At 33.7% G+C, this 27,030-nt stretch overlaps 9 protein-coding genes, 17 long non-coding RNA genes and 1 pseudogene across 27 annotated transcripts, besides 3 other annotated features; 13 read left to right on the forward strand and 14 right to left on the reverse strand.

Annotated features, from left to right (window-relative positions):
• The first annotated feature begins 281 nt into the window (after positions 1-281).
• Positions 282-2,151, forward strand: nhe1 (plasma membrane/prospore membrane sodium ion/proton antiporter Nhe1/Sod2). The gene is made up of 2 exons (NM_001018182.4): positions 282-533; positions 611-2,151. The coding sequence occupies exons 1-2, from the start codon at positions 410-412 to the stop codon at positions 1,891-1,893; spliced, it is 1,407 nt and encodes a 468-aa protein (NP_592782.1). The 5' UTR covers positions 282-409; the 3' UTR covers positions 1,894-2,151.
• SPOM_SPNCRNA.2024 lies at positions 495-1,781 on the reverse strand. The gene has a single exon (NR_191391.1). It is a non-coding gene; the product is annotated as a non-coding RNA (long non-coding RNA).
• Positions 2,152-2,442: 291 nt separating the features above from the next.
• Positions 2,443-2,868, reverse strand: SPOM_SPNCRNA.2025. Its single transcript, NR_191392.1, has one exon. It is a non-coding gene; the product is annotated as a non-coding RNA, LTR proximal (long non-coding RNA).
• Positions 2,792-3,147: an LONG TERMINAL REPEAT.
• Positions 3,148-3,229: 82 nt separating this feature from the next.
• fex1 (plasma membrane fluoride export channel Fex1) lies at positions 3,230-4,601 on the forward strand. The gene has a single exon (NM_001018183.3). The coding sequence runs from the start codon at positions 3,567-3,569 to the stop codon at positions 4,500-4,502; it is 936 nt and encodes a 311-aa protein (NP_592783.1). The 5' UTR covers positions 3,230-3,566; the 3' UTR covers positions 4,503-4,601.
• On the reverse strand, positions 3,670-4,494 carry SPOM_SPNCRNA.2026. Its single transcript, NR_191393.1, has one exon. It is a non-coding gene; the product is annotated as a non-coding RNA (long non-coding RNA).
• A 74-nt stretch (positions 4,602-4,675) lies between the features above and the next one.
• On the reverse strand, positions 4,676-5,390 carry SPOM_SPNCRNA.2027. The gene has a single exon (NR_191394.1). It is a non-coding gene; the product is annotated as a non-coding RNA (long non-coding RNA).
• Positions 4,785-6,029, forward strand: SPOM_SPAC977.12 (L-asparaginase; the record flags this gene model as incomplete). Its single annotated transcript, NM_001018184.3, has 1 exon — positions 4,785-6,029. One exon carries the CDS (start codon positions 4,785-4,787, stop codon positions 5,853-5,855), a length of 1,071 nt encoding a protein of 356 aa, NP_592784.1. The 3' UTR covers positions 5,856-6,029.
• A 540-nt stretch (positions 6,030-6,569) lies between these two features.
• SPOM_SPAC977.13C lies at positions 6,570-7,398 on the reverse strand (annotated as a pseudogene). The gene has a single exon. A coding segment is annotated over exon 1 (829 nt).
• Positions 6,582-7,370, forward strand: SPOM_SPNCRNA.2028. Its single transcript, NR_191395.1, has one exon. It is a non-coding gene; the product is annotated as a non-coding RNA (long non-coding RNA).
• Positions 7,399-7,906: 508 nt separating the features above from the next.
• Positions 7,907-9,135, reverse strand: SPOM_SPAC977.14C (aldo-keto reductase family protein). Its single transcript, NM_001018185.3, has one exon. The coding sequence runs from the start codon at positions 9,061-9,063 to the stop codon at positions 8,008-8,010; it is 1,056 nt and encodes a 351-aa protein (NP_592785.1). The 5' UTR covers positions 9,064-9,135; the 3' UTR covers positions 7,907-8,007.
• On the forward strand, positions 8,598-9,927 carry SPOM_SPNCRNA.2029. The gene has a single exon (NR_191396.1). It is a non-coding gene; the product is annotated as a non-coding RNA (long non-coding RNA).
• A 471-nt stretch (positions 9,928-10,398) lies between these two features.
• On the forward strand, positions 10,399-10,856 carry SPOM_SPNCRNA.2030. The gene has a single exon (NR_191397.1). It is a non-coding gene; the product is annotated as a non-coding RNA (long non-coding RNA).
• A 74-nt stretch (positions 10,857-10,930) lies between these two features.
• SPOM_SPNCRNA.2031 lies at positions 10,931-11,888 on the reverse strand. Its single transcript, NR_191398.1, has one exon. It is a non-coding gene; the product is annotated as a non-coding RNA (long non-coding RNA).
• Positions 11,244-12,155, forward strand: SPOM_SPAC977.15 (dienelactone hydrolase family, implicated in cellular detoxification). The gene has a single exon (NM_001018186.3). The coding sequence runs from the start codon at positions 11,282-11,284 to the stop codon at positions 12,023-12,025; it is 744 nt and encodes a 247-aa protein (NP_592786.1). The 5' UTR covers positions 11,244-11,281; the 3' UTR covers positions 12,026-12,155.
• A 460-nt stretch (positions 12,156-12,615) lies between these two features.
• On the reverse strand, positions 12,616-12,846 carry SPOM_SPNCRNA.2032. The gene has a single exon (NR_191399.1). It is a non-coding gene; the product is annotated as a non-coding RNA (long non-coding RNA).
• SPOM_SPNCRNA.2033 lies at positions 12,708-12,965 on the forward strand. Its single transcript, NR_191400.1, has one exon. It is a non-coding gene; the product is annotated as a non-coding RNA (long non-coding RNA).
• dak2 (dihydroxyacetone kinase Dak2) lies at positions 12,852-14,972 on the reverse strand (the record flags this gene model as incomplete). Its single annotated transcript, NM_001018187.2, has 1 exon — positions 12,852-14,972. One exon carries the CDS (start codon positions 14,970-14,972, stop codon positions 13,197-13,199), a length of 1,776 nt encoding a protein of 591 aa, NP_592787.1. The 3' UTR covers positions 12,852-13,196.
• On the forward strand, positions 13,319-13,829 carry SPOM_SPNCRNA.2034. The gene has a single exon (NR_191401.1). It is a non-coding gene; the product is annotated as a non-coding RNA (long non-coding RNA).
• On the forward strand, positions 14,519-18,114 carry SPOM_SPAC977.17 (MIP superfamily protein). The gene has a single exon (NM_001018188.3). The coding sequence runs from the start codon at positions 15,436-15,438 to the stop codon at positions 17,230-17,232; it is 1,797 nt and encodes a 598-aa protein (NP_592788.1). The 5' UTR covers positions 14,519-15,435; the 3' UTR covers positions 17,233-18,114.
• Positions 18,115-18,473: 359 nt separating this feature from the next.
• On the reverse strand, positions 18,474-20,091 carry SPOM_SPNCRNA.2035. Its single transcript, NR_191402.1, has one exon. It is a non-coding gene; the product is annotated as a non-coding RNA (long non-coding RNA).
• SPOM_SPNCRNA.137 lies at positions 19,323-19,763 on the forward strand. Its single transcript, NR_150246.1, has one exon. It is a non-coding gene; the product is annotated as a non-coding RNA (long non-coding RNA).
• Positions 20,092-20,274: 183 nt separating the features above from the next.
• prl37 lies at positions 20,275-20,673 on the reverse strand. The gene has a single exon (NR_150767.1). It is a non-coding gene; the product is annotated as a non-coding RNA, poly(A)-bearing (long non-coding RNA).
• Positions 20,674-20,813: 140 nt separating this feature from the next.
• SPOM_SPNCRNA.2036 lies at positions 20,814-21,031 on the reverse strand. Its single transcript, NR_191403.1, has one exon. It is a non-coding gene; the product is annotated as a non-coding RNA (long non-coding RNA).
• A 970-nt stretch (positions 21,032-22,001) lies between these two features.
• Positions 22,002-22,270: an LONG TERMINAL REPEAT.
• Positions 22,238-22,575: an LONG TERMINAL REPEAT.
• A 169-nt stretch (positions 22,576-22,744) lies between these two features.
• Positions 22,745-24,203, reverse strand: SPOM_SPAPJ695.02 (uncharacterized protein; the record flags this gene model as incomplete). Its single annotated transcript, NM_001355961.2, has 1 exon — positions 22,745-24,203. The coding sequence occupies one exon, from the start codon at positions 24,201-24,203 to the stop codon at positions 23,991-23,993; it is 213 nt and encodes a 70-aa protein (NP_001343098.1). The 3' UTR covers positions 22,745-23,990.
• A 236-nt stretch (positions 24,204-24,439) lies between these two features.
• Positions 24,440-24,719, forward strand: SPOM_SPNCRNA.2037. The gene has a single exon (NR_191404.1). It is a non-coding gene; the product is annotated as a non-coding RNA (long non-coding RNA).
• A 570-nt stretch (positions 24,720-25,289) lies between these two features.
• SPOM_SPNCRNA.2038 lies at positions 25,290-25,971 on the forward strand. The gene has a single exon (NR_191405.1). It is a non-coding gene; the product is annotated as a non-coding RNA (long non-coding RNA).
• SPOM_SPAPJ695.01C (uncharacterized protein) lies at positions 25,773-26,224 on the reverse strand (the record flags this gene model as incomplete). The annotated part of the gene is made up of 1 exon (NM_001018189.3): positions 25,773-26,224. One exon carries the CDS (start codon positions 26,222-26,224, stop codon positions 25,871-25,873), a length of 354 nt encoding a protein of 117 aa, NP_592789.1. The 3' UTR covers positions 25,773-25,870.
• Positions 26,225-27,030: the final 806 nt, after the last annotated feature.

The raw sequence follows: 27,030 nt of genomic DNA on the forward strand, positions 1-27,030 counted from the left end.
ACAACACCCTTTCAATCAATTTAATGGTGCTAAATTTATATAAACATACGATGTATAACAATCGCACAATATTTACAATTCACTATCCTGCTAAAATTGTATAAAAAAAAATAATATAACAGCCCACCTCAAATGTGCTTAATCAGTCTCAGTGAATTTAAAATTGAATAGTTACTTAAAAGGCATGTTTTTTAAGTTGATAAGCGTTAAAACCCAAGTAACAAGCTTTGTTACTCCAATCAAAAAGATAACTAAGGTACCCCGGTCCTCAAGTATAAACCACAGGCATGCACGCATCAGTCCGTGGCTAACTGTATCTTTTGCCACATTTTATGTCGAATACTCTAAAAAAAATATTATAGGAATTTATTACAAGAAAACATTCTCTTGTGGATATTGCCTAATTACTATGGGCTGGAGACAACTTGATATAGACAAAGTCCATTTAGCTTTAATAGTGGCCGGGGGATTTATAACATTTTTCTGCTATTTTTCAGAAGTTTTTCGAAAAAAATTACTAGTTGGAGAAGCTGGTACGTTGAAGATATTGTATAGGGTGGTTTTTGAAAATTAGCAATTGATATAAAATAAGACTAATACTAGTGTGTAGTTCTTGGAAGTATCACTGGATTAATATTTGGGCCTCATGCTGCTAAACTCGTAGACCCTTTTTCCTGGGGTGACCATGGAGATTACTTGACAGTAGAGATTTGTAGAATCGTACTTGATGTGCGTGTGTTTGCTTCTGCAATAGAACTCCCCGGTGCATATTTTCAACATAATTTTCGAAGCATCATTGTAATGCTATTACCAGTTATGGCTTACGGGTGGTTAGTTACAGCTGGATTTGCATATGCATTGTTTCCACAAATTAACTTTTTAGGATCTTTGCTGATCGCAGGATGTATAACTTCTACTGATCCTGTTCTATCAGCATTGATTGTAGGAGAAGGTCCATTAGCTAAAAAGACTCCTGAACGGATTCGGTCTTTATTGATCGCTGAGTCTGGATGTAATGATGGAATGGCGGTTCCTTTTTTCTATTTTGCTATCAAACTTCTTACTGTTAAGCCATCGAGGAATGCAGGGAGGGATTGGGTGCTGCTTGTTGTGTTGTATGAATGTGCATTTGGTATATTTTTTGGGTGTGTAATAGGGTATCTTTTATCGTTCATTTTAAAGCACGCTCAGAAATACCGTTTAATTGATGCTATTAGTTATTATTCCCTTCCGCTAGCGATACCTTTATTATGTTCTGGGATAGGAACTATTATTGGAGTTGATGACCTGTTGATGTCCTTTTTTGCTGGAATATTATTTAACTGGAATGATTTATTTTCCAAAAATATATCTGCTTGTTCTGTACCTGCTTTTATTGATCAGACTTTTAGTTTACTATTTTTTACCTATTATGGTACAATCATTCCCTGGAATAATTTTAATTGGTCTGTTGAAGGCTTGCCTGTTTGGCGTTTAATTGTCTTTAGCATATTGACTCTAGTTTGTCGTCGATTACCGGTTGTATTTTCGGTGAAGCCTTTAGTTCCGGACATTAAGACATGGAAAGAAGCCCTTTTCGTTGGACATTTCGGACCAATAGGGGTTTGCGCAGTTTATATGGCATTTCTTGCAAAATTACTGTTGTCCCCGGATGAAATTGAAAAGAGTATTTATGAATCAACTACAGTATTTTCAACACTTAATGAAATAATTTGGCCGATCATTTCGTTTGTTATCTTATCCTCAATCATTGTTCATGGTTTCAGTATCCATGTATTAGTGATTTGGGGAAAGTTAAAAAGTCTGTATTTAAATCGAAAAGTCACCAAGTCCGATTCCGATTTGGAGTTACAAGTAATAGGGGTTGATAAGTCACAGGAAGATTACGTTTAGGAAAGCTCTTTTAATGTCAATTCGGATTTCCAAATTATTTTCAAATGTATTGTGAATCGCTGTCTCTGGTCAAAAAGATTACTGCACTCATATTTTGAAATTCCTTCTATAGTTGATATATACTATAAGATAAGTGATTCTCAGAATCACAAGGCTAACCACCAACAGGGATGGAGTGTATATTTTTGTTGTACATATATATTATCTACAATAGAGTAATTTTCGGCTTCTATAATTCATTTATTTTCTTACTACTCTAAAAATATTGTATAATTTCTAAAACTGATCAAGATACTGAGAAAAGTACAAATCGTTATTTAATTTGTAATTTATTTTGATGGCTAAAACTTACCAATATTCGTTCGCTTCAAACAATACCAATCTTACGAAACACCTTACGCTTCATCAAAGTCTACTTTGGATCACCTAATATTTTATTATTTGTTGTTGTAATTATACAAACTAATACTATTTTATGTAAGAAACTAAGAAAACGGAAAATCAATAGCTACTTTGTGTATATAAATAGCAATCAAATTAAAACTTGATAAATCTCACCTACTAAAACACATCAACGTACTTCAAAGGGCCTAACTACTATAAGACTTGGTAATATTTAAATAGTGTTTCTATTAGTAGGTAGCTTCAAAGTATGTATAAAGCTTTTGGAAGTAGATGAAGTATTGAATATCTCCTCCTAGATCAGTTATTAACTAAGTACGACTGAACCGGTGCTCCCAATTTAGTTGCAATCTATTTAGATGAGCTAGAATATAATTACACAGTAATCGGTATGGACTGAGTTTTAGCACCAATAAATTCTCACTAAACATAACTTCATCCCAAATATATACATATGTTTTGCAGAGAAACACCCCGCAGTTTATCATATCGTAAATGTCAGCAATATTACAATACGTTATGACTCTACGTTGCGTTATATGCCACATGTTCTATTTGCTCTATCAACTGTAAATAATAAGTTATCAAGATAAATTTATTACCATTTATGGTAAGAAACTATCAGTTAAAATTATAGCTTTTTCAAGCTCTATAAATAGAGATCAATTGAACCTAGTTCCTCAGTTCAGTTATTAGCTATAGGGATATCGGTGATCGATACAAATACTCGTTATTATAATAATTATAATAGTGTTATTTGAACATATTGCATATCGCTGTATTGTAGGTCGCAAGAAAAACTCACCGCAATTCAATGAATCGTTAAACAGATACCAAACTGCGTAGCTGACATAGGGAAGTTTTAAAAAGTACGTAATACTCTAACGATGTAGTAGTTGCAAGTAAAATAGCAACAAAAAAAAACGATGCACTTCAAAGAAGCGCTTACATTTTTAATTACAAGCAAGTTACATTTCAACGCTGGATCATAGAAACTTTAATAGAGATGCAATTATAAACATGTACCTTGAGATAAAAATTAGACCTCAAATCGCCGGCTTTAAGTCTTTTTGAAAGAATTTTCTTTTTGTTTTGTTTTATTAACCTAAGTCGATTTAAAATACTTTTTCTCTCTTTATTTTAAGAAATTACTATAGTCTCGAAGCCTTTATCGAGGCTATCGCTCCGTATATATAGAATTGTGATAGACACTCCGGAATAGTTGCATTTTCCTTCTAATCTAAAAAAAAAAAAAAAAAAAAAAAAAAAAAATGCTATTAACACAGTCTTACTTTTGTATAATGTCTATGTTGGGGACGCTAGCTCGTCTAGGACTTACTGCATTAAACACATACCCAGGTGCACCGTTTTCTGGACTTTTATGGGTTCAATTTGTTGGATGCGTTATTATGGGATTTTGTCAGACAGAGTCTGTTTTCTTTCCTCGACCCAAACATAATGCTACTTTTTTGCTAGCCATTACTACAGGTTTTTGTGGATCTCTTACAACGTTTTCTTCTTGGATGTTGCAAATGTTTACAGGGATGGCTAACTTGGATCCATTTGAACGTAGGGGCCGAGGCTATTCATTTTTAAGTGTGGTTTCCGATTTTATGGTAACTATGTGCATTGCGATGTCCAGCTTAATATGGGGGAAGCAGATTGGAAAAACGACGGGACAGTGGAGAATTGGCAAAGTTGCATTTGCCTGGCCTATCCCGGCGCACACGCATATCGTAGTGCGGGTATTACTTTTGTTACTCTCGATTTGTTTTTTTGTTGGTGCAGCATTTTATACGGCATATACAACCAATGTGACACATCGTGGCATAGGTTTTAGTCTAATATTCTCTCCTTTTGCTGCCTTGACACGTTTGTATCTTGCGCGATTCCTTAATTCACCTCAATATTTTATTCCCTATGGAACTCTTTGTGCCAATGTCTTTGCTACACTTTTGCTTTCTATCATGTACATGATACCACAAATCACACACTGCACTCCTGTGTCTAGAAGTGTGATGTATGGAATCCAAAACGGATTTTGTGCTGTACTCTCTACCCTTTCAACATTCTCCAACGAACTCCACACAATGCCTATAAAACGAGCATATATTTATTGTATAATTTCAGTTGCTATTTCCTTTTCAATATGTGTCATTGTCGATGGAGCTACTGCATGGGGTCATGGTTATACTGAAAAGTATTAGACTTACTATTAAATTAGAGATTTTTTTTTTAAAGTTTTTGTATATAATTAAAGTATTCATTCTTTATCTTTAATATTATTTATTTTTTTTTGTTTATAATTAAGAAATAAAAATACTATATTTGAATGCGTAAATTTCAAAACTAACACAATAAGGTCGCAATGCGCTGCTCCGAAAAAGCAGTCACGACGTTTAACGATACCATACACTAAAAAAGAATATGAAAGATAAGAAATTTTTAATGGTTAGTTCCGTTTCCTATCTGCGCTTCCAAGTAAGGAGATGTGGGGATTCATAGTAACTTGTGGGATTTTTCTAGTGTTACTATGCCAATTGCGTTTACTGAGTAAACGCAAATCAAAATCCACTCCTTATAATGCCTTGCTTCCCAATGTTACAGTTTTTGCAATGGGTGGTACAATCGCTGGATGCGCAAATTCAAGTCTTGAGATTGTCAATTACATTCCCGGTTCGGTAGGAATTGAAAAATTGATTGAGGCGGTTCCAGCGATCAAGGCAATTGCAAACATTAATGGAGTACAGGTAACTAATATGGGAAGCGAAAATTTAACACCTGCTGATGTCCTAAAACTAGCTAAATTGATTTTAGCCGAAGTTGCAAAACCGAATGTTCATGGTATCGTCATTACACACGGTACCGACTCCCTGGAAGAAACAGCAATGTTTCTTGATCTGACCATCAGTACTGCAAAACCAATTGTTGTAGTTGGAGCAATGAGACCATCTACGGCTATAGGCGCAGACGGCCCTATGAATTTGTTAAACGCTGTTGCTGTGGCATCTTCCAATCAATCTATGGGAAGGGGCACTTTAGTTTTATTAAATGACCGGATTGGATCTGCATTTTACACTACGAAAACGAATGGAAATACGCTTGACACATTTAAATCTTATGAAGCTGGATCTCTTGGGATAGTTCTTAATCAAAAACCATTTTACTTTTTTAGTCCAGCTGTTCCAACCGGTAAAGTGTTCTTTGACATTTATAACATTAAACAACTACCACGAGTAGACATCTTATATGGATATCAAGGATTGAATCCCAAACTTGCTGAATCAGCAGTCCATCTGGGGGCCAAAGGCTTGGTTTTGGCTGCTATGGGAGCAACTTCATGGACTGATGATGGTAATGAAGTTATCAGCTCGTTAATACGGGAACACAATATTCCAGTAGTGTACAGTCATCGAACTGCGGAAGGATATTCAAGCAACTCTTGTCTTGGCATCCCCTCTTACTTCCTAAATCCACAAAAAGCTCGGTACATGCTTATGCTTGCTATTAGTTCAGGCTATTCTATTCGAGATATTGAAGATCTGTTCAGCATTAAATAATCTAAAGATCCTAGCGATTTATAATTATTAACGTATATTCAACGTTCTTCAATGCGAATAATTGCGTACGGAAGGGGTCTCGCTTCCAAACATCTTAAGCGAAAATTTGTTCCTTTTTAAGCTTTTGCAAAAAGCACGTAGTGTTACTTTGCTCGGTTCATGACAAATCACGGATATAAATAGAATAAGATTGAATTTTAAAATGCACCTACATTGTGTTTTATTATTATAATATAAAGCAAGTAGCGAGTGTTAATTTGATTATAATATTTGCAGCGTTAACGCTATGATTCCACGTTTTATCTTTAGGAGGATGTTTATTTCAATATAAAAATAATTAAAACTGTGTAACGCTGGATGGCATGCTCATGATAAAAACCGTTAGTTCAAACGTAGCTTTTTGTTACCAAATTTTAATAAGCAATAACGACTAGGTCTTGCGCATTTTTTTTCCAAAAAGAAACATCAACTATTACTTTTTCTATCGTTAATATAATCAGTATATAGTATAATGATTATTGAGTTCAAAATGGATCAAAAATATAAACAATTTTGTAAAATAGTTAGCCAAGCACATTTTATGCCCAAATTGAAAGATAATTCGACAATTGATAATACAGATGAATCATATAAACAAACTTAATGTTGCGATTTTTTTGTATGCACAGCTTAACGACCTATATCAGTATTTACAAAATTATGGAGAATTATGAAGGAAAAAGATTTGATCATAGCTTCGGCCAATAATTTAGGTTGTTCCTCTGGAATATAATGCCCATTTCCCGAAATTAACCCGCCACTGACATTAGTGCCTAACGGTTCTATAGCTTCAAATATATTAGGAGCACTTCCAATTTCTTCACCAAGGACAAGTAATGGGACGTCAATCAATACAGACTTTATTAACTTGTTTTGCTCGAAATCTTCCAAAACAGCCCGGTAGTATTCAAGCATCTCCCACATTCCTCCTAGCATTTGGTAAGCGCGCTTGTATTCTGTAAAATCATTTTCAGAAAAACAAGCATTAAAATAATACAGCCTTTCTTTTGAAAAACCACTCCATAAAGATTCTTTCACGTTCACGCAAAAGTTCTTCTGGTAGATCAAGGACTGTATTGAATAGGAAATGCCAACTTCGCCAATTGTCCGGACCTAGTTCTATGGACGATGGATGTGTAATTCCTGGAATTCTCATCTAATAGCACAGCTACGAAGAGTTCAGCTCAAAATAGTGAACAATATGGATAAGTAATCCAAGTACCGACATCATGACCGACAAGGAAATATTTATCAACCTTAAATGTTTTCACTAGATAATGAATACGCTTTGCAGCCGTCTGTATGTCATAACCAACAAGCGGTTTTTCTGAGTCACCTTAACCAGGTAAGTCTACTGCAACCACAAGTATCGACCAGAAAGCAGTGGCATGACGTGGCGCCATGCGTAGCAAGTTTGAGGAAATCCTGCTAATAATATTACTAATGGTCCCATATCCATTTCTACAATATGCAGACGAACACCAGCGGCTTGTACAAAGCGATGATGTGTATTTTTATAATTCAGGTTGAAATAAAGTTAATATAGAAGAAAAATATGGATTTTTCTATACCGTATTAATTCTCATATGGGTGTTTAGTATTATGTATATGATTGATATGCAATGATTCAACTATCTTACTGATAAAGATGATGACGTATATTGCAAGGACTTTGTTTATTGTAGAAAGTCGAGCTTGATAGCGTATGTCTGGTGAATCTAATGTGCTGTTTTTCAAGTGGTCATGCGTTACAAAAATCTTTTAGCTTATTAAATTTGATTGGTGATAAATTTCCAATTAAAATACAATTTATATTGATATGCGCCGTTTTGAATTATTTTAAGTTTTGTCTTATTTTAAGTTTTGTCTTATTTTAAGTTTTGTCTTATTTGTAGAATAGCTAGGCTAAATCAAACCGAATTGAACTCGCTTTTATCAACGGTTATTATAAATCAGATTTATCATTAATTACGACTTAATTACTGTAAATATCGAGTTGATAAAAAATAAAAAAATAAACTACAAAGAAACCTAGTTGCTTTCTTCGAAATCATGCGTAATTTAGGTTCATATGTAATTTAGAATGAGTAATTCAACTTCTTAAACCACAGATTTAAATTTCTCCTTGGATAGGAACTGGACAGTATGGCTCCTCAAGATATTTTATATCCTCCTCACTTAGTTTAAGCTCAACAGCAGCTAAAGCGTCTTTGAGTCTCTCCACTTTAGAAATACCAACAATTGGGTAATCACCTTTATGTAGCGACCAAGCTGTAGCTAAGGTAGCCATGGAGACGTTATACTTCTTTGCCAACTCTTCCACACGACTCAATATTGCTTTGTAACCCGCCCCAAATTCCAAAGCCCTCGTATACAAGTCTGTCTTGGATCTAATAGTTTCTTCATTTGCGTCAATGGATCTTGTCAAAAGACCCCTAGCTAAAGGAGACCAAGGAATCAATCCGACCCCTGTCTTTTGACAATAAGGGATCATTTCTCTCTCTTCTTCACGATATAGTAAGTTATGATAGTTCTGCATCGATATGAACTTGTGCCAACCATGTTTCTCGGCTGTGTTTTGTAATTCGATAAACTGGTAGCATCTCATTGTGCTAGCTCCAATGTATCTAACCTTTCCAGACTCAACGACATCGTTCAATGCACGCATTACTTCTTCAGCTGAAACATGAGGGTCATAACGATGAATTTGCAGGACATCGATATATGTTCCCAATCTCTTGACGGAATCCTCTACTGCATCAAAAATATGCTTTCGAGAAAGGCCACACTGGTTTGCAAGTTCTGGGGAATCAAGAAAATGAACACCACGACTTGACAGATCCCCAAAAATTTTTATCAAATCTTTTCTGACTGGAAAAAAACACTTTGAAAGAATAACTATGCTGCTACGAGGAATCTCATATTTTCGAATAAACTTTCCAACTAATTCTTCTGATACTCCAGCAGAATAACAGTTTGCTGTGTCAAATGTACGAATCCCAGCATCATAGGCAGCCTTCATTATTTTGAAAACCTCCTCTTCGTCTTCAAGCACCCAATCTTCCCAATATTCTTTTTTACCGTAGCTCATGCATCCCAAGATAAGTTTAGAGACTTTGAGTCCAGAATTTCCTAGACAGCCATATAATTCTGGTGATAATGAAGACATTTTATAAAACTTAAATAAAAAAAACTTTCAAATTCACGAATTGTGTATGAAGCGTTATAGCTGATACAATCGACGAAAAAACGTATAGGGCATGACTTTTATAGCTTGTTAAACGTCACAAGTTTGCTGACTAATCCTTAGATGATGGGCATTTCTAAGATTCACATAGAAGCTTATTACTTTTAAGCTAAGATGGATAATATTTTTAAATAAACATACGTTTTTCAAATGCTATGCGCCACGATAGTCAAACAAACAAGGATTTCGGTTGTTTTATTCTAATACATCTACATATATGTAAGCAACTGTTTGACTAGTAGAATAAATAAAAGGTTATGTTGTATCAATTTGTTCAATATTTCTGTGTAATGATTGAAATGTTCAAGTAGACGTTGAAACCCTCGTTTTCTTTTTTTACAATAAATCGTTAATTTAGTATATGAAGCATGCAAAAACAATAATATGTATAAATACATCGTCTTAAACTTAGACTCATTAAATATTCTTTTATTCACCATAATAAAGTGTTAGCGATCATAGCATAAGCAAATGTGTATAGATATTTCAAAGTGTGAGAAAAGTTGGAATATTACGGATATAATAACTATGATCTCAATAAACTTTGTTGGTAAACTGCCTATTCAAGAAGTTGTTGTGCATACTTTATAAAAAATTGTGCAGCATTCATATTGTATCTGCAAAGCATTTTTCTGTGTCACTGTTGCATCGAATAAATACTTCAAAGGAATAATCTCAATTTCATTATGCTTAATAACGAAATGTTTAAATCTGCTGAATTCACTGGAATTTAATATACTTCGTCTACTAAGAATCCAAATAAAAGTTCTTCATTAATGTTTGCTATTTAAGTGTGACTTAAATTTATTCATAAATTAATTAATAGAATAATTTCGTATTTAAGGTTCGGCTTATCTTGATTATTCTTATGCTTTTTTTAAATTTCTCATATAATAAGATCCGAAGAATAAATTCATAAATATTTCCTTCTATTAACTATTTTAGTTGCTTTACTTTTATTCATCCGGTTACTAATATGCACGCCTCCTCGAGTATTTTAAAACAGTTGAGGGCCTTGTTTATGGAGTAGATATAATATATTAAGAAATTATAATAATTTCAAAATTGAAATGATATACTTAAGTGTTCGTGCTTGGCAGAGTAATGGTCGAAAAAATAAATATTTTGAAAATTTTATAAAACGGTAGAAAATGATTTATTTCATTAAAGACTCTTTTTAAAAAAAAAATTATTCTTCATAATCATTAATAAACCAACGGTCAGTTACTTGTTAAGCAAATACATGTTAGATCTTCAGTTGCTTATTAAATTAATTTTTTTATTAATGAAAAAGATGTCTTTTACTTCGTCAATTTCTTCTACAAAAAAAAATAAATATCACTATCAAAGGGAAATCGCTTAAGGATATCACTGTTTACTCGTTTTTCCCTTTCATTTAATCATTTCTCAGAACGCAGTAATTTTTTTTGTCTTCCACTTACTTTCACTTCCAACGTTTGTACTTTTCGGGTTATCTTATTTCCCAAAGATACAGAAAAAACATACTACCGCAGATTTACAAAGCCATTAGCCGATTCTTTCCAAATCGATATTTTAGCTTCAGATTCAAAGGTTTTCCTTATTTATTGAACTTACTCAGTAGTATTCTAGAAAGTTATAAAATACCTTTCTTTATTTTTAAGAATTAAATAAATTAACTAAAGAATTAAGACATTTGAGAAAGTTAATGCATAATAATGTTCATATCCCATCAAGCTACATATGGATTGTCTTATTAAACTTATGTACAATTGCCATACGATACGAACAGTATATGAAAATCAATAGTTTTTCTTCGATGTTAAGTATATAAATAAATATTGGTCATGCTACAGATTCTTTATATTATATAAATAATAGCCCTTTTAAATTGGAAGCATTTCACAAGTTAGTAATAAACGTACTTTAATTACCAAAGCAAATTCATATACAGAATCTTCTGATTGCATGTTGGCTAAATTAAATTCATTTGTATATCTTTTATTCCTTAGTAACTTTTGGATATCTAGTTTATGGCCAACTCCGCGGAAAACGGAGCCCTCGGTTCCTCGGGTTTGTACCGACTATACTTTATATAATTTCAAAATGAGCACTAATTCAACGTAAATTCTACTCTATTTACTACATTCGAAGTAAAAAAATGCCTTGCTGCCCAACTAAAAGCGGTGCGGCCCCTACGAACCGTAATTACGAACTCCAAGGCGAGATGCTGAAAGACATTGGAGGGATGCAGACTTACTTCACTGGTAAGCGCTCAAGTAAAGTTGTTTTAATTGGATTTATGGATGTTTTCGGATTAAGTAAACAAATAAAGGAAGGAGCTGATCAGTTGGCAAATCACGAGCTTGCTATTTATCTTCCTGATTTTCTGAATGGTGAAACAGCCTCTATAGAAATGATAGATCCAAAAACGATTGAGCAAAAAGAAGCACGTAGTAAATTTATGGAGAAAATTTCTTCTCCACTACATTGGCCTAAATTAACAAAGGTCATAGAGGACATTGAAAGGATACATGGTCAAGATGTCAAAATAGGTGCTTATGGTTTTTGCTGGGGTGCCAAAGTATTGATTACATATCCTAATAAAGAAAGATTCTTGCGTATTGGATGTGCGCATCCATCTCTTCTTGATCCTGTAGACGCTAAACATGTTCATTGTCCAGTTTGCTTTCTATGTTCAAAGGACGAAGATCCTGAGGAAGTTGATGCTTGGAAGAAAAGTTTCGAAAACTCTCCATATTTTTCTGAATCGTATTTTGAGACTTTTGGAAAAATGCATCACGGATGGATGGCAGCTCGAGCCAACCTATCGGATCCTGAAAATCGAAAATATTTTGATTTAGGTTACCAAATCTTTTTAAAATTCTTTAAAGAACTTTTTTAAATAGTATTGGTGTCGCTTAGAGATTTTTGGATTAGTTAAGAATAAATATAGCACCTGTCGTTGACCGCCAACAACATTTGTTAATTTCATATTCAATAAAGTTTCGTTAAGTGATTATAACTACTGCAACTATTATCATTTTCAATTGAGAGTAATTATAGGATACAATTTCAAAAGTTTAATGCGGCCTAATTTATTTCCATATTCGTCATATACTACCTAACTAGAAATTTCTGAAATTACAAAAATTTTTATCAATCTTAAAAGAAAAAACTAGGCTGAATGCTTTATAAATTCATCCATTAGCTGCTTCAATAAAACGTACCTTTTTCCGAATTCGTACAAAGATTTACGGTCTAGTTTTATGGTTATAATTAACTAGCTGTTTCATAACACAGAACGAGACAACTTGAAAGTGTGCGGATCTCCTTAAGGAAACACTGAATTCATGCAAGATATTTTTTTTTGGGTTTTCTAGATTTCAAATTTCTTCATTAAAACAAACATAATAAAAAATTAATCGCTTACTTTATTTGAAGAAAAATTACATTTTAGACAAAATAGTTTGTCCAAAATGTTTATTGGATAATAGCGTTCTCTGTCAACACATTTCACGTAATTTTCCGTCTAGTATTCAGCAAACATCTACCAAGTGCTAAGAATCAGAAAGGTTGGCTAAATGATCAGTTTATGATCGCCGACCGAGTAACATGTCAGTCTTTTGAAAAAAACCATACAGTGCATGTGATTGTCTACTTCGTTTTCGCTTTACAGATCAGATCTACATAGCATTTCGGCAGGTAAATTCGTTTAACAATTTCTGCATGTAATTCTCTTTTTTTGACGAATTGTAAGCTATAACTACTGCAATATTTTCACGTTCTCCAACGCCTCCTACAAATTAATACTAGACAATAGGACCAAAAGTGTAAATAATACATCAGTAATCATTTGATCCAAGCTTTTTTATTCGCAATATATTGATTCTTAAAAGAAAGTTCTAAAAAAGCCAGTGGATACAAAATTTAATCAAACATTTTGTAATTATGGTGAAAATTTTAAAAGAAAGCCAAAACAATTTTAAACTCAGGTTACATGATATGCCTTTCCAACATTAACTATGTGCATTATTAACATAGAGCCAAATTCTGAGGTAGTGATAAAAAACGCTTTAATGTTCGCTTGCCTCAACAATTGCGTTCAAAATAGCGGCCAATGCAAAGGCACCAGGATCCGGCAATCCTCCCTCACTATCAAGCTTATGAAGTTCTTCTTTAGCAACATAAGATGCTCTTCCAACGACAGCATCCATTTTTCTAGTTTGTTCAGAACCTTCAGTGGCAGCTTTCGCAGCAGCATCAAGTCCCTTACCCTCATTTAAAGTTTCAACAAATGGTTGAATAGCATCAATAAGCGTTCGGAATCCTTTACGGGCTCTAGTGTATTTGAAAAGAGCGTCAAGTGCATACTTGCTTGCAAACGCAAATGTATGCACGGATAATTCGGAATCGCCTGACTCATGAACTCCTTTGGCTAGCGCAGACAAATAAATCGAGTAAAGACCACCCGATGTACCTCCCATCGAATCCTCAACAATATAGGCCAAATCGTCAATACCATTTACACCATCATCCAATCGAATCGATTTATCATTAATAGCCTTTGTGATGGCCTCTCCACCATTCACAAGGGTTGTTCCACAATCACCATCTCCTGCAATCGTATCGTACCAAGTTGTCTTTGGCTCAAATTCATTGATAGCGTCAACGGCAGCTTTTAAAATTTTAGTAAACATCTTTGGGTCAGCCTTTACACCGCTGTGCTTCTCATTACGGGTATGCTCCAAAGCGGGAGCTGTTGGCACCTTGCCGTCAGCCAAAACCTCCCAGTCCTTTGCGTTATGATAAGAAACGTTCCATCCACTAGCGGTTGTTGGCAAGTCAAAATATTTGAAAATATCTGGAGTAGCCTTAGAAGCATTGACCAATGTAATTCCAAAACCAGGACCGTTCAGAGCGGTTACAAACGTACCAGACATGGTTCTTTTAGGAATGATACCTCGTTTGGCTAATTGTTCCGAAACTACTTCAGTAGCATATCCCAACTCTAAATTGGACATACCACCCATATTGTTTACTAGAAGGATAACATCGTCTTTTGAAGAAAACTCTACGAAACTATTGTCCGGGTTTTTCTCACCAAACAAAATTGAAAGCATCTCTGTAACTAGCTCGGGAATAGATGGAAGTGGTGATGATTTGAAGGTTCCAGGCTCGTTATGAATACCCATGCCAATCTCATACTCGTCTGGACCCAAGTTGGTTTCAAATTTGCGACCGGGAACGGCGCAGTGATCCAATGAAGCTGCTATGGTAGCAGCATTGTCAATCACTGATTGGGCCACTTGAGCAACTTGATGCAGATCCAATCCTAATGCTGCTGCAGATCCCGCAATTTTGTGTACTAGCACAGTGGCTCCTAAACCTCTTCTTCCTACGAGTGCACCTCTTTTTTTGCCTACAGAAACATCATCTCCTACGGCAACAAGCTCAACGTTCATTCCAGCTGCCTTGGCTCTCTCAGCTGCCAGGCCAAAATGAATAATATCGCCTGTATAATTCTTGACAATAATTAAAGTTCCCTTAGGAGAAGCAACAGCTTTGAGGGCAGAGTAAATTTGTTTAGTAGAGGGAGAAGCAAAAATGTCTCCACAAGCTACAGCGTCCAAGGCTCCATCACCAACAAAACCTGCATGTGTAGGCTCGTGCCCACTACCACCACCAGACACTAAAGTTACTTTAGGAAGATCACCAGAACCCGGGGCAGAAGCTGTCCTGTAAATCACACGATCATGTTCAATAACAGTAAGACCAGGGTTACTTCTAGCAAGTCCAAGCAAGTATGGGCGTACTATATGTCCGTCAGATACAAATTGTTTTACAGACATTTTTAATTGAAAAGAAACGTTCCCTTCCTGCTTTTTTATCTCATTCTTTACATTACTACTACCCCGCGCGCGGTGCGTTCTAAGATTTGCAAATATCCGGCATACCCGCCTAGCTGACCAATTGTTGATTACGGTTGAAGCGGCAGTTATGCGAGTGTGCAAACGCATTGTATAAACTTGTCCAATTCAGGGAAATTTATAACACATATTCTTAATATTCTGTAGATAAATTGATTTGCGCTTAAGATTCGTCACCAAATTTGTGCCGCCACTACACGTTGTCATCGACGGTTGCTTAACTTCGGTTATCTGGACCACTTGCATGAGTATATAATGCACTGTTTTACTCCACCTTATTCCCAAAGCTATTTCAAACCTTAATTTTGGTATTCCCGCCAGTACCCGCGTGCATTCAAAAAATTTCCATAAAAGCCAAGATTTGTCCCGTCTAATTCACTACTAAATGAGCGTCCCTTTACGCTTCTCGACACCATCATCATCTCCTTCAGCCTCAGATAATGAGAGCGTGCATGATGATGGTCCCACAACTGAATTAGACACTTTCAATACGACGGACGTGCCAAGAAGAGTCAATACCACTAAAGCTCGACAAATGCGTCCCAAAAATACCCTAAAAGTTGCGTTCTCTTCACCCAACCTCAAAGGCCTGGACAACACTGCCGACTCGGATTCTCAACCCTGGCTTGGTGGGTACCTTGCTGGAAGACTTGAAGATATATCCGGACAATCGCGTCGAAATTATGTTGATCCTTATTACGAAGAATTGAATGCTGGGAGGAGACCCAACAAACCGGTGTGGAGTTTGAATGGACCATTGCCACATGTTCTTGGTAACTCTGTGGTAGAAAAAATATCTCAAAAGAATCAGGAAGCTCGTTCTAGAGCAAATTCCAGGGTGAATTCCAGAGCAAATTCCAGAGCAAACTCCTCGGTCTCTTTGGCTGGTATGGATGGATCGCCCAATTGGAAACGGAAAATGAAGAGTGCTGTTTTTGGATCAAGAGTCAAGCTTAATGATGAAGAAGCTCAATTGCCGCGCAATAAATCTTCCGTTTCCATAGCGGAACAAGCCGCTTCAAGACCCAAAGTTAGTTTCTCGCTTCAAAGCAGCCGTCAACCATCCATTGCTGAGGAGCAACCCCAAACCCAGCGTAAGTCTTCCGCGATAACGGTAGAGCATGCGGAAAATGCTGAACCAGAGACCCCAAGAAATAATGTTAGTTTCTCTAGGAAACCGTCAATAGCTGAACAAGATTCATCTCAAGATATTACTATGCCTCCTAATGAAATTATTGCTGAAGAAAGTTTAGACTCGGGAAGCGATACTGAAACCCTGTATCTCAACTATTGGTGCAAGATTAGACACTTTTTTCGTGAGGGTTTTGCTGAGTTCCTGGGCACTTTGGTTTTGGTTGTGTTTGGTGTAGGCAGTAATTTGCAAGCTACCGTCACTAATGGAGCAGGTGGAAGCTTCGAATCCCTTTCTTTTGCTTGGGGATTTGGTTGCATGCTTGGCGTTTATATAGCTGGTGGAATCAGTGGTGGTCATGTCAATCCCGCTGTGACTATCTCATTAGCCATATTTCGCAAATTTCCTTGGTATAAAGTGCCAATCTACATTTTTTTCCAAATCTGGGGTGCATTCTTTGGAGGTGCACTTGCCTATGGTTACCATTGGAGTTCAATTACTGAATTTGAAGGAGGCAAAGATATTAGAACACCGGCAACAGGTGGTTGTTTGTACACCAATCCAAAACCATACGTCACTTGGAGAAACGCATTTTTCGATGAGTTTATTGGAACAGCCGTTTTGGTAGGATGTTTATTCGCCATTCTAGATGATACCAACTCTCCACCAACCCAGGGCATGACTGCTTTTATCGTTGGTTTGCTTATTGCAGCTATTGGTATGGCTCTTGGATATCAAACAAGTTTCACTCTGAATCCAGCTCGTGACTTGGGACCTCGTATGTTTGCATGGTGGATTGGCTATGGACCACATTCATTTCACCTGTATCATTGGTGGTGGACTTGGGGTGCTTGGGGCGGTACCATAGGAGGTGGTATTGCTGGAGGACTTATTTATGATTTAGTAATATTTACGGGCCCAGAGTCTCCACTTAATTATCCAGATAACGGGTTTATCGATAAAAAAGTGCATCAGATTACCGCAAAATTTGAGAAGGAAGAAGAGGTTGAAAACTTGGAAAAAACAGATTCTCCGATTGAGAATAATTGAACTCTTAATAATCTTTCATGTCACAAAATGCAGAAGATTGAAACCATTTACTTTTTATTTATTTATTCTTATTATTGTGGAGCAGCTTTTCTCTTTATACTAAGCATATATTAGCTTTTATATTATCTTTTGAGATGGACAAAGAGCTATGTCTTCCCCATTTTTTTTGTTTAATTTAAGCACTAGGGTTTTGTTGTGTTACTCTTTGTTGCTGTAAAAATTTTCAGCTTCTTAATGCTTGGGACGCCCTTATGTTGTTGCAATAGCGGCAGCTTCAATTAAAATTGATTTCATATCAAAAAAGACGATTTTCCCATTATATTGCGGTGTCTCGAATTTATTACTTCTTCCCTCAACTTACTTTGAAACCTAATTTTTGGATTCCTGTTGACTTCTTTTTTACGTTTTTGCGTATTACCGATTTTTCTTCCGCTTTGCGTAACACAATTTTCTTGCTCTCTTCTTTACTCTATGTACTGCGAAAGTAGTACGATTACCTTGTATGATTACTTATATTGCCCAACCCCCTTTTCAAGTTCAACTTTGACCGAAATTTTCTCTTCTCTTTTTTGCTATTTATTCATATATCTACCTGTAATTTTTAGTCCTTAAAACATTTGGTTTTTCAAAACAACAGATATTAAAAATGGCCGATATGACCATTACGTCATGAAATACTTGCTTCTCTATTTGGTTAACATACTTAGGATTTAGCTAAATTAGTTAAGATATCAAAAAAGTTTTAACTCATATCTAAAGATTTTTTTATTTAGAATAATTGGACGTTATGTTATGATATATAATTTTATGATTCACTTTTGTCGATTTTGTTAAAACATGTTTTGTTAATATTTAAAAGCTCAACGAGGATGAAATTTTTCTGTACATTTTAAACATAAAATACATTCTAGATATTGAATGTAATACCAATATTTTCATGAACACGCTGTTTAAAAAATATTTTTCGGTAACCCATTATTTGGTATTGTTTTCGTATAATAGTTAAATAATCAAACTTCTATAAAATTATAAAGCAAACCAACGACTGAAAGCATTTTGTAAAAAAACTTATAAAATCAGTGGGAACAGCTTGTAGATTCACTAATGTCATTATATAAACCGATTATTTTTCCAAAGGCATTATCAAAATTTATTTCGGAATGCAAGGATTCCCGTAAAACTAAAACCGTAGTTTATTAAATTTTAAAATTACTTTCATTTCCAGTATTTTTACGGTATGTATTTATAAAGTTCAAACTCACTTGGAAATTGAATGTCCGGAACCCTGCTTTTTATGTTTAATATCCGAGTTTAATATATTGGATATTCCAGTAGTCATTTTATGAATACCAAACCTCTGTTTTGGGAAGAGAAGAACTAGTATGCGATGGCAAATATTTTTTTTCTGTTTTAATTAGACGATATTGATAGTGACAAAATGAATCAACTTCGCAAATAATATTAATTAAAAGTTTTTACATGTAATTCGCAGCCGTAATAGCAATTAAATTTACTAATTCAGGAAGCTTGCAACTAGAAAACGCTTGTTTAATTTGGCTCCAGTATTGTCAGTTTTCTGAAAAAAAAAGCTCGCTTTGCCTCGGCGGTCTATTTGTAACGATTATACTTCTATCAGATCTATTAATCCTAACTACAACTTGAAATGATTTCTTAAGCGCGTGAAATAAAAAAATCTCAACTCTGAGAAACCGCAATACTTACTTGGGATTTCTTTTTGTGTACATTTTACTTCTGCTTATAGCGTTGAGAGTAACTTGGTAAGCTCTGAGCAGATTCTACAACATTTATGACTAAAATGGCTGTCTTTCAATTAGATATTTTGAGCGGAGCAAGCATGAAGCTGCTATCAAAATATAATATCCATAAAATCATTTACGAATGAAATAATACATTCTTTTCAACCACACGTAAAAAAATCTTTAAAACCATGTGCAACTTTAGAAATGTTCTAAATTTCGATGTTTCCACAAATGTAGACAAAATATTCAGTCCCACATTTGCGTTAGATTTTACTATAAATTACGCCTCCTTACTCAATAACTGTTTTTACTTTGGGTCGATGAGTCTGGACTTGGTCTAAAAATACGGCCCCTCAACCGAACATTTATTTGACCGGCAAATATTAAAGAAAGGAGACGAAGTATTTCGAAAATACATCAACTCACATTTAAGATAGGATGCTGCATGCAATGGAAAGAAGAAAAAAAGGGGCTGCTTTCTGTAAGTTGTATTTTCTAACAATTCTAGTGCATATTCCATGAAATGTATTGTGTTATTAACGGCACAATTTATTAGTTTATTAATAATATATTAAAAAAATAGGATAACTGAAAAAGATATTCCTGATAATATAATGATCCAGTGCAAGTACAGTTTGAGCATTGAATATTCATATCAATGTTCATAAAATAAGAATATGCGGTATACAATGAAATGATAGTTGAGTTATTACTTAAGAAGAGTTCGGTTGAAATTTTCAAAAAAATAGCAGTCAAGAAAATTTCAAGAAGAAGAAAGAAACATTTATATATATACATAGTTTAATCCATTTAGATATTTCTGCTTAGTACGAATATCGAATTTTTATTCATGAAAAATACTCTGGAATAAGATGATTTGTATTTCGAATGTAAAAGAGCAGTCCAAAAAAGGCGCACATACACATAATAAAGTAAGTTATAGAAGTGTGTATATGTAAAACAACACAATAATTTATTTTCATTAAGAAAAACCACTACAGTTTTTTTATAGTGATTTTACTATTTAAATAGCAATCTTGACAGTAATGATTTGTTTCGAAATTATTTATGAAAAGAGATAGTGCGGTAGTAGTATGTGAAAGCAGTTAGAAAACAATGGTTAGACTTCTCTAAGCACGTCAAGTAAATAACAAAAAATACGGACCTTTCCTTGAGAATTTTATAAATGACGTTTTATCAGTTCTAGATTTTTACGATATAGTGCTTTAAATGTTGTTTGGTATCTTTTTTCTTTGATATACGCAAATCTCTAGACGTATCAATAAGTAAAATTGTGAGAAGTTTACTACGTAAATTACTTTACCGATTTTATGAAGTTCAGCACCGGATATTTGTATTTGAACATTAGAAAAAGGACATTTTGTTCAGAAGGAGAGATGTCAAAATCGAATTTTAAAATATTATAATTTGCTCACATTCATTTGTCAATAGATTCCGAAAAACGCGAAAAATTTGCATTATAATCTAAATACAACACTTTTGAAATATTTACATCCGATTCAAAATGAAGTATTTAAACGCGAGAGATTTGCTTGAATTATCTAATCATGAATATATGATTTATAAAGAAAAACTTATCGATTTTATTTTTATCATAGTTTATTTCTGTTGAATCAGATTACTGGACAGCCAAATTGAGCAAATTAAAAACTGAAAGCATCTCAAGTTTGAAATTTCTTAAAGAAACTTATCTTAAGAAAGTAGGAAACTTTCCAATATACACCTTTATGTATTTTAATATGACAATAATGACAAATAGAAATCTTTTTCTATTCATGGCGATCATTATTTTTGTAAATTCGTGAACCTTTTTTATGTGTTTTGCTTTTGAAGTTGGTCTTCTGATCGCTGATGTTGCACCAGTTCAACATTGTAAGTATTAATTCTACAGGAATTAGTAAGCGATTTTTGACTTTTGCTTAAGCATCGGCTGAATAGTTGTTTCACCGAATTTTGGAGCATCTCCTTCCATTAGGCCAAAATGACACTTATTTCCGCAATTTCTTTTTTGTAACTGAAATCTCTTCATTTAATACTAACAAGAAAATTAAGTGCAACATTTTAACAATTCCATTTTGGTATCTCATATCAGAAAAGAGTAAAATATTATTTCTCTGTACACTTTTGTTGTGGTGCGAGTGACTCTGAATTGATGATGTGTATTAATAATTCTCTTAGGTTTTTTTATTTTGAAAATTTTATAGTTTTGTTCCACTTCGTCCTAACGATTTCGTATATTTTATTTACAATCAAAAAGCCAATCCAATTTTTATGTTTCAAGATACAGTAATTTCTGAGTTCTAAACAAAAAAAATTTCTCAGAAGATAAACAAAAGTAATGATATGTAAATGTGAATAAAATATAAGTGACTTTTAAAAACATAGCAAACTAAAAGATCAAAGGAACTTAACGGAAAAGGTTAAAAAATAAAATTTTCCGTTTTATTTCTCGTATCATATTGTAAAGTTTACGATAATTAATCATTTACAGCCCTGTATTAAACACCTATAAATATTTCTTCAAACCTGCTGAGTAGATAAGGTTTAAAGTCCGATAAATGCATATATGTTCATTGCATTCGGACCAAATTCAAACTAGTTGGTATAATAACAATGGATTGGCATATTACTGCTAGACAAAAATAAAATAAAATAAATAACGATCGTGAAAATAAATATTTTTAATTTCATAGCAAGAGAGAAACACGTAAAACAAGTATAATTAAATAAGTGTAAAGAACATTTTCTTTGTTGTGCTTAAAATTTTGTAATTATAAATCCAAGAGTTTACAAATTTCGTTGACGCTTACTTTAATTCAATTACTAAAATCAATTTTAAACAAAATAATACAAAATTAAGAACAAAATTTCCCAATTTACAATTTTGACTCGTTTAGCAATACATTACTGATAGAATTCATTTTCTCTTCACTAAGTTGTCAGCTACGTGCAGTTTGATATATTTTTAAACGACACATTGAATTGCAAAGAGTATCTCATGTGATCTACGAAATAGCGGTATGTATAAATAAATGTTTATTATTATTATAAGAAGTCCAGTAGTATCGGTCACCTTATAGCTAATTACTGAACTATAGAATCAGGTTCAGTTATAATTCTATTTATAATATTGCAAATAATTGACTGATTATCAATAAGATCTATCTCAATATCGTATCATCTATATGGTACGATGTGTAATTAGGACATGTGACATATAGTGATCCTCAATGTTAGTATTGCTGACATATACTAGTGCATTATGCTACTTTCCGTCGCGTATCACTCGATGTCATATCTTAGAAACTAGTTAAATCCTTCTATGCATACTTCCGGATAACTGCGTTTATGTGCATAAATACCCATCATTAAGTGCTATTAGAAAGAACGCAATTTGAATCTCGTTTAGTTATAATCTATTTCATTGGTAGGTACAGCATAATTCATATTTGAGAATATCCATAACAAGTTGCTACTTGTATTACTTGCATTTTGAAATATAATAGCAAAAACACTTACCGTAGTTCTAAGAATATCTCAAACAGAGAACATACTGTGTAGCACGAACTATTTGAATATTCAACTTATATAAACGATTTTCTTTAAAAAAATAGCACACACGCATAGTATCAATTTTTGCGCGAAACAAATTTACTTGCTTAAGAATTATCACTTATATACGTCAAGTATGTCAAACAAATTAGATTTACAAATTATTCATCTACTGAATAGTCCAATTTGCAAAAAAAAATTAAGATTTCCGAATCAACTTTTTTTTTTTGTTGTAATTAGGATGATTTTCCAGAAATATATCTGTGTAGTCAAAATGTATTAATACAAGCTGACATCATAACTTTTATATGTTAAACTGAAATGAAAGCAATCCCGTCAAGACTTCCGCAAATATTAGATATCAGTTGATGACAAATTAATTGCCAGAAAGGTATGATAAATACTAAACACCGGTATTATTCCTCAAGCGTATATTACTCGTTTGGATGAAAGGTTATAGGTTTAAAGACATTCAATCAACTTTTAACCACCCATTATTTTCCACATTTTCAGTCTTTGAAATACATTTTTGTTATCAATTAAGCTAGAAATGCTCGACGTTCTTATTGCAAGTTCTATACATTACGCTGAGTAAAATAAATCTCCTGTCATGCTAGCCGCTGCAAAATGAGTGATAAAAATTTATCAGCTGAACCATCCTGGTTTGTCGTAGAGCATTTTATAAAATAAAATTTGCAGAATTCCATATTTTTAAAATATTGATAGTAAAAAACCAGCTGTTCAATGATTAAATTCTGGTAATAACTTTGCCGCATATGTGTGCAACAAACGTAAGTTTTTTCAAATACCATGAGCTTAAATAGCCTTCAGTAAAAATAAATAAAATTATATCATTTGCAACTTTTGTCATTAATACGTTTCATTTTTTTAGTTTCGTATCAGAGCATTAACCCCATCATAATTCAGATATAAAAATTGCTCAATCATTATCTCAAGGGGGTCACACTAAAAAATAAAAAAGCGTCCAACAAATTATGATTTTGGAACTTAATTGCTTAAAAATCCAAAATATAACTTGAAAATTGAACAGTAATTCTCAACCAAGACTCTCGTAAGTAGTGATTGGTTTCAAGCACAATTTTGATGCAAGATTGTTGGAGGCTATAAATTATCAGCGACGAGTTTTGCATATCTTGACTGTACGGCCCATAAGAGCGTAACTTAAGTAGTAATTAAGCTCAGTTCCTTTCAACGTATTAAGTTTCTAACAATAACGTTGTTGAGGTTTATCATTTTGTCTCTCGTTAACATCGTTATGAAAAATGCCTTCCTTAAATATTATGTGCGTATAAAATTTAAAAGCTTGTAACTGTTAAAGTACTCGCGATTTGAAAAATAATAATTTCAGTACTTGTGGTTTTGCAAGTCCACATTAATAAATGTTTTTTAAGAGTCGAAAAAGTCTCAACTTCGTTTTTCTATTTGATCCGCTTGATCAATTCGATTTTGGACGTCCCTTAGTAAATTTCCTACCACCATGTTGATAGTGCTCGAAGTAAATATGTCGTATCCTTTTAATTCCCCTTTTTTTATTTCGGTCATGCTTTTGGGATATTCATTAGAGAACTTTAGCAATTGATTGCTTGTATAATATCTCCGTAAATTGAAGTCCGACATGATGAAGGCAATACAAAATTATATAATCTTTTGACAATATCGATGCGCAAATAGTATAAAAGATCAGCAATTATTCGAGTTTTTATGCTATACACATGGGATCATGCTGCTTTTTATATATTCAGTTTCTTATCTAAATCGGTAATATAAAAATATTGCGCTAACGAGCACTTTCCCTTCAGGGATACCTGCTACAATTTGTAGGCCAATAAAATTATCATTTGTACTTGAATCAGTGATGTGAAACTGAAGATCTAAATAAAGAAGAAGGAAGCGATAAAAATCGTTTCAACATACGTTTGAAAAAATTCTTCTTTGGAACTATTTGTGTTGATCAAAAGAAATTGCAAAGCCACACACAAAAACCTATTTAGTGATTGTCGATATACTATTCCCTTCCGTTTTAGCAAAGCGGAATAAAAACTCAGGTAGGCTAATGATACGGAATATGCATTTCTTAATGAATAAGGGGAACCTAAAATCGTCAGAGTTCAAGTATGTGACATTATCAGTTTAAATGTATAACGAAAGCATTTAATTTTAATCATGTACTCCTAAAAATGATTTTTAAAACATGATTAATTGAAATACCAACCAAGAAGATACTAAATAAATATAAGTGTCAATCTGTTGTGGTTAGCTTTTTTCAAATATTTATTAATTAGCGAACTGCATCGTTTTTTATTAGCGAGTAAGCTTGAATGTTGGTTCTCGGTATACAAGAAGGTTAATATGTCATTAAAAGTCACCCAGGATACCCGTCCCGCTCTTGTGGGGCACTTATTATAAGTATTCTAAATGCTGAAGTAACAGCGCTTCTTATTTTGCAACTTTCCTTTCTGAATACCCATTGTTATTCAAATAAATATCTTCTGTGAATTGAGGTTTTTCTGAAAGGATGTGGTAAGTCTATTGTTCAATGATAAAAGGGTTGTTTGCGCAGTTGTGATGATCGCGTACAACTCAGGGATGATTTTGAAAATGATTCGACTCCCGCAATATTTCGTTATTGCGATCACGACTTGAGAGATAATATCTTAGTTGGTTTGTATTATTTATTTATTTATAATATAGTTTACTAATATAGTTTCCAATCGTTCGTTTCTCAGGATTATTTGTCCATTCAGCTTTAGCAGTGACGATCAAAGATTCTGACCTCAAAACATATATACCTTTTTGAAATTTTGCTTGTTTAAAAATGGTGAGAAGTTTTTTCAAATAATATTGAATGATACAGATCGGCAGAATGGTAAAATCATGCAATAAACGTATATATTTCATCTATGTGATTATTTTTGAAATTGATTTACCTATTTTTTGAATTCTATAGAACCCGTACGGAAATGGTTTATATATGGTACGCATGATGCCCAAATCAAAGCTTTTTCAGTTCCTTAAATAACGTTTATTTGCCAGTAAACTTCCTTATTTGAGGGAAATGCGAACAGAAATCTCGTAGACTTATTGCATTTTCTATTCGATATGACTTGGGTTTTGTTGGGATCTACCGCTAATGATGTTTTATTTTATCGATTTGCTGATTAGGCAGATTAGGAAAATTAATAAAAAACCAAAGCTGATAAACGTCAGTTTTACCTTGACTCTCGGTATATGATTTAGCGATTTATTAATTTAGGACTAAAGTTTCCAGCTACGCTGTTTGGTGTCTATTTGGGATCCAAGTCGCTGTTTAATAGGTGAATTGATGAGTTGAAAGTTTCGGGCTTGTCATCGCTATTGGTATCGAATATATAACAGTCAGTGGTATACTGACCGGTTAGCAGTTGACATAGATAAGCATCAGTATCATTATTTATTTCTGTAACGTTATTGACCAGATAATTGTAAGCTCCAATTCGTATATCCCCTGTACTAAATAGCATCACTCCTTGCTGATTAGTTGCATTAGCAAGTAATTCAGCATATTTAGAAGGCAGCTTAGCATACTCGACGAAAGTTAAATCAACATTAGCTAAAATAAACTTCAGAAATAAACAGCAAATGTATAAAAGCAATAACATGTGGGAAAGTGTCGGAATCTCTTAATTGGTGTAACTTATAATGATTTAATTCCTACAATTTGGATCGAAAGGATACCAATTTAAATTTACAATGTTGATATCGATAATTTGAACAGTATTGACACAAGATTCGGCTGGGAATAAGTCGGTTATCTCCAGGAGCGCTAGATGTACAAATTTCAGTTACAATTTCCGATCGGATTTAAAGCTTCGTTAAACTGCGCCAGTGAGCTCAGACTAGTCGTCTTACAACATTGCGAAATGCAGATAACAGGAGTTAAAAGGATGTTTTTATATGTAAGTGACATGCAATCTTTCATTTAATAGCTTATAACCGAAACTGATGAGCAATGTTCAATTGAACCCTGTTTGTAGTTTTCTTGACATCCATTATCAACCGATATATTCATTAAACAAATAGGATCTTGTGATTATGTATGTATAAACAGGTTCTATTTGTTATCCCAACGCATGACTTGTAGCGTAATATAAATTAATGTAATGATGCCGAATGACAACCATACTTTTAATACAGAATTCATGAGTCCGAAACTGTATTTTTTTTAACAATGATGAACTTTACTGTAAAATTTCAAATAAATGTCATCATGTCCCAATGTACCTTGTCGTTTTTAGATGACTTTGTTTTCACACATCATCGTTCCCACCTTTTATCTTATAAACGGTGTAACCACCCACTCGACTATCCTACTGCTATTTAAAAACTTAATAATGAACTTGAATTAGAGCCTTCCAGTATTCTTTTCATAAAATTCAGCCACTCCTTTTTTTTTCATCATCCAGCT

The sequence above is a fragment of the Schizosaccharomyces pombe genome, assembly GCF_000002945.2.
Source record: "Schizosaccharomyces pombe strain 972h- genome assembly, chromosome: I".
In the NCBI taxonomy this organism is placed as follows: domain Eukaryota; kingdom Fungi; phylum Ascomycota; class Schizosaccharomycetes; order Schizosaccharomycetales; family Schizosaccharomycetaceae; genus Schizosaccharomyces; species Schizosaccharomyces pombe.

What these genes read in the sequence shown, in the direction of transcription:
- nhe1 (NM_001018182.4), top strand. Translation starts at nt 410, where the DNA reads ATGGGCTGGAGACAACTTGATATAGACAAAGTCCATTTAGCTTTAATA. An exon ending in ATTACTAGTTGGAGAAGCTG is followed by an intron (nt 534 to 610) that starts GTACGTTGAAGA and finishes ACTAGTGTGTAG; the next exon opens with TTCTTGGAAGTATCACTGGA.
- fex1 (NM_001018183.3), top strand. Translation starts at nt 3,567, where the DNA reads ATGCTATTAACACAGTCTTACTTTTGTATAATGTCTATGTTGGGGACG.
- SPOM_SPAC977.14C (NM_001018185.3), bottom strand. Translation starts at nt 9,063, where the DNA reads ATGTCTTCATTATCACCAGAATTATATGGCTGTCTAGGAAATTCTGGA.
- SPOM_SPAC977.15 (NM_001018186.3), top strand. Translation starts at nt 11,282, where the DNA reads ATGCCTTGCTGCCCAACTAAAAGCGGTGCGGCCCCTACGAACCGTAAT.
- SPOM_SPAC977.17 (NM_001018188.3), top strand. Translation starts at nt 15,436, where the DNA reads ATGAGCGTCCCTTTACGCTTCTCGACACCATCATCATCTCCTTCAGCC.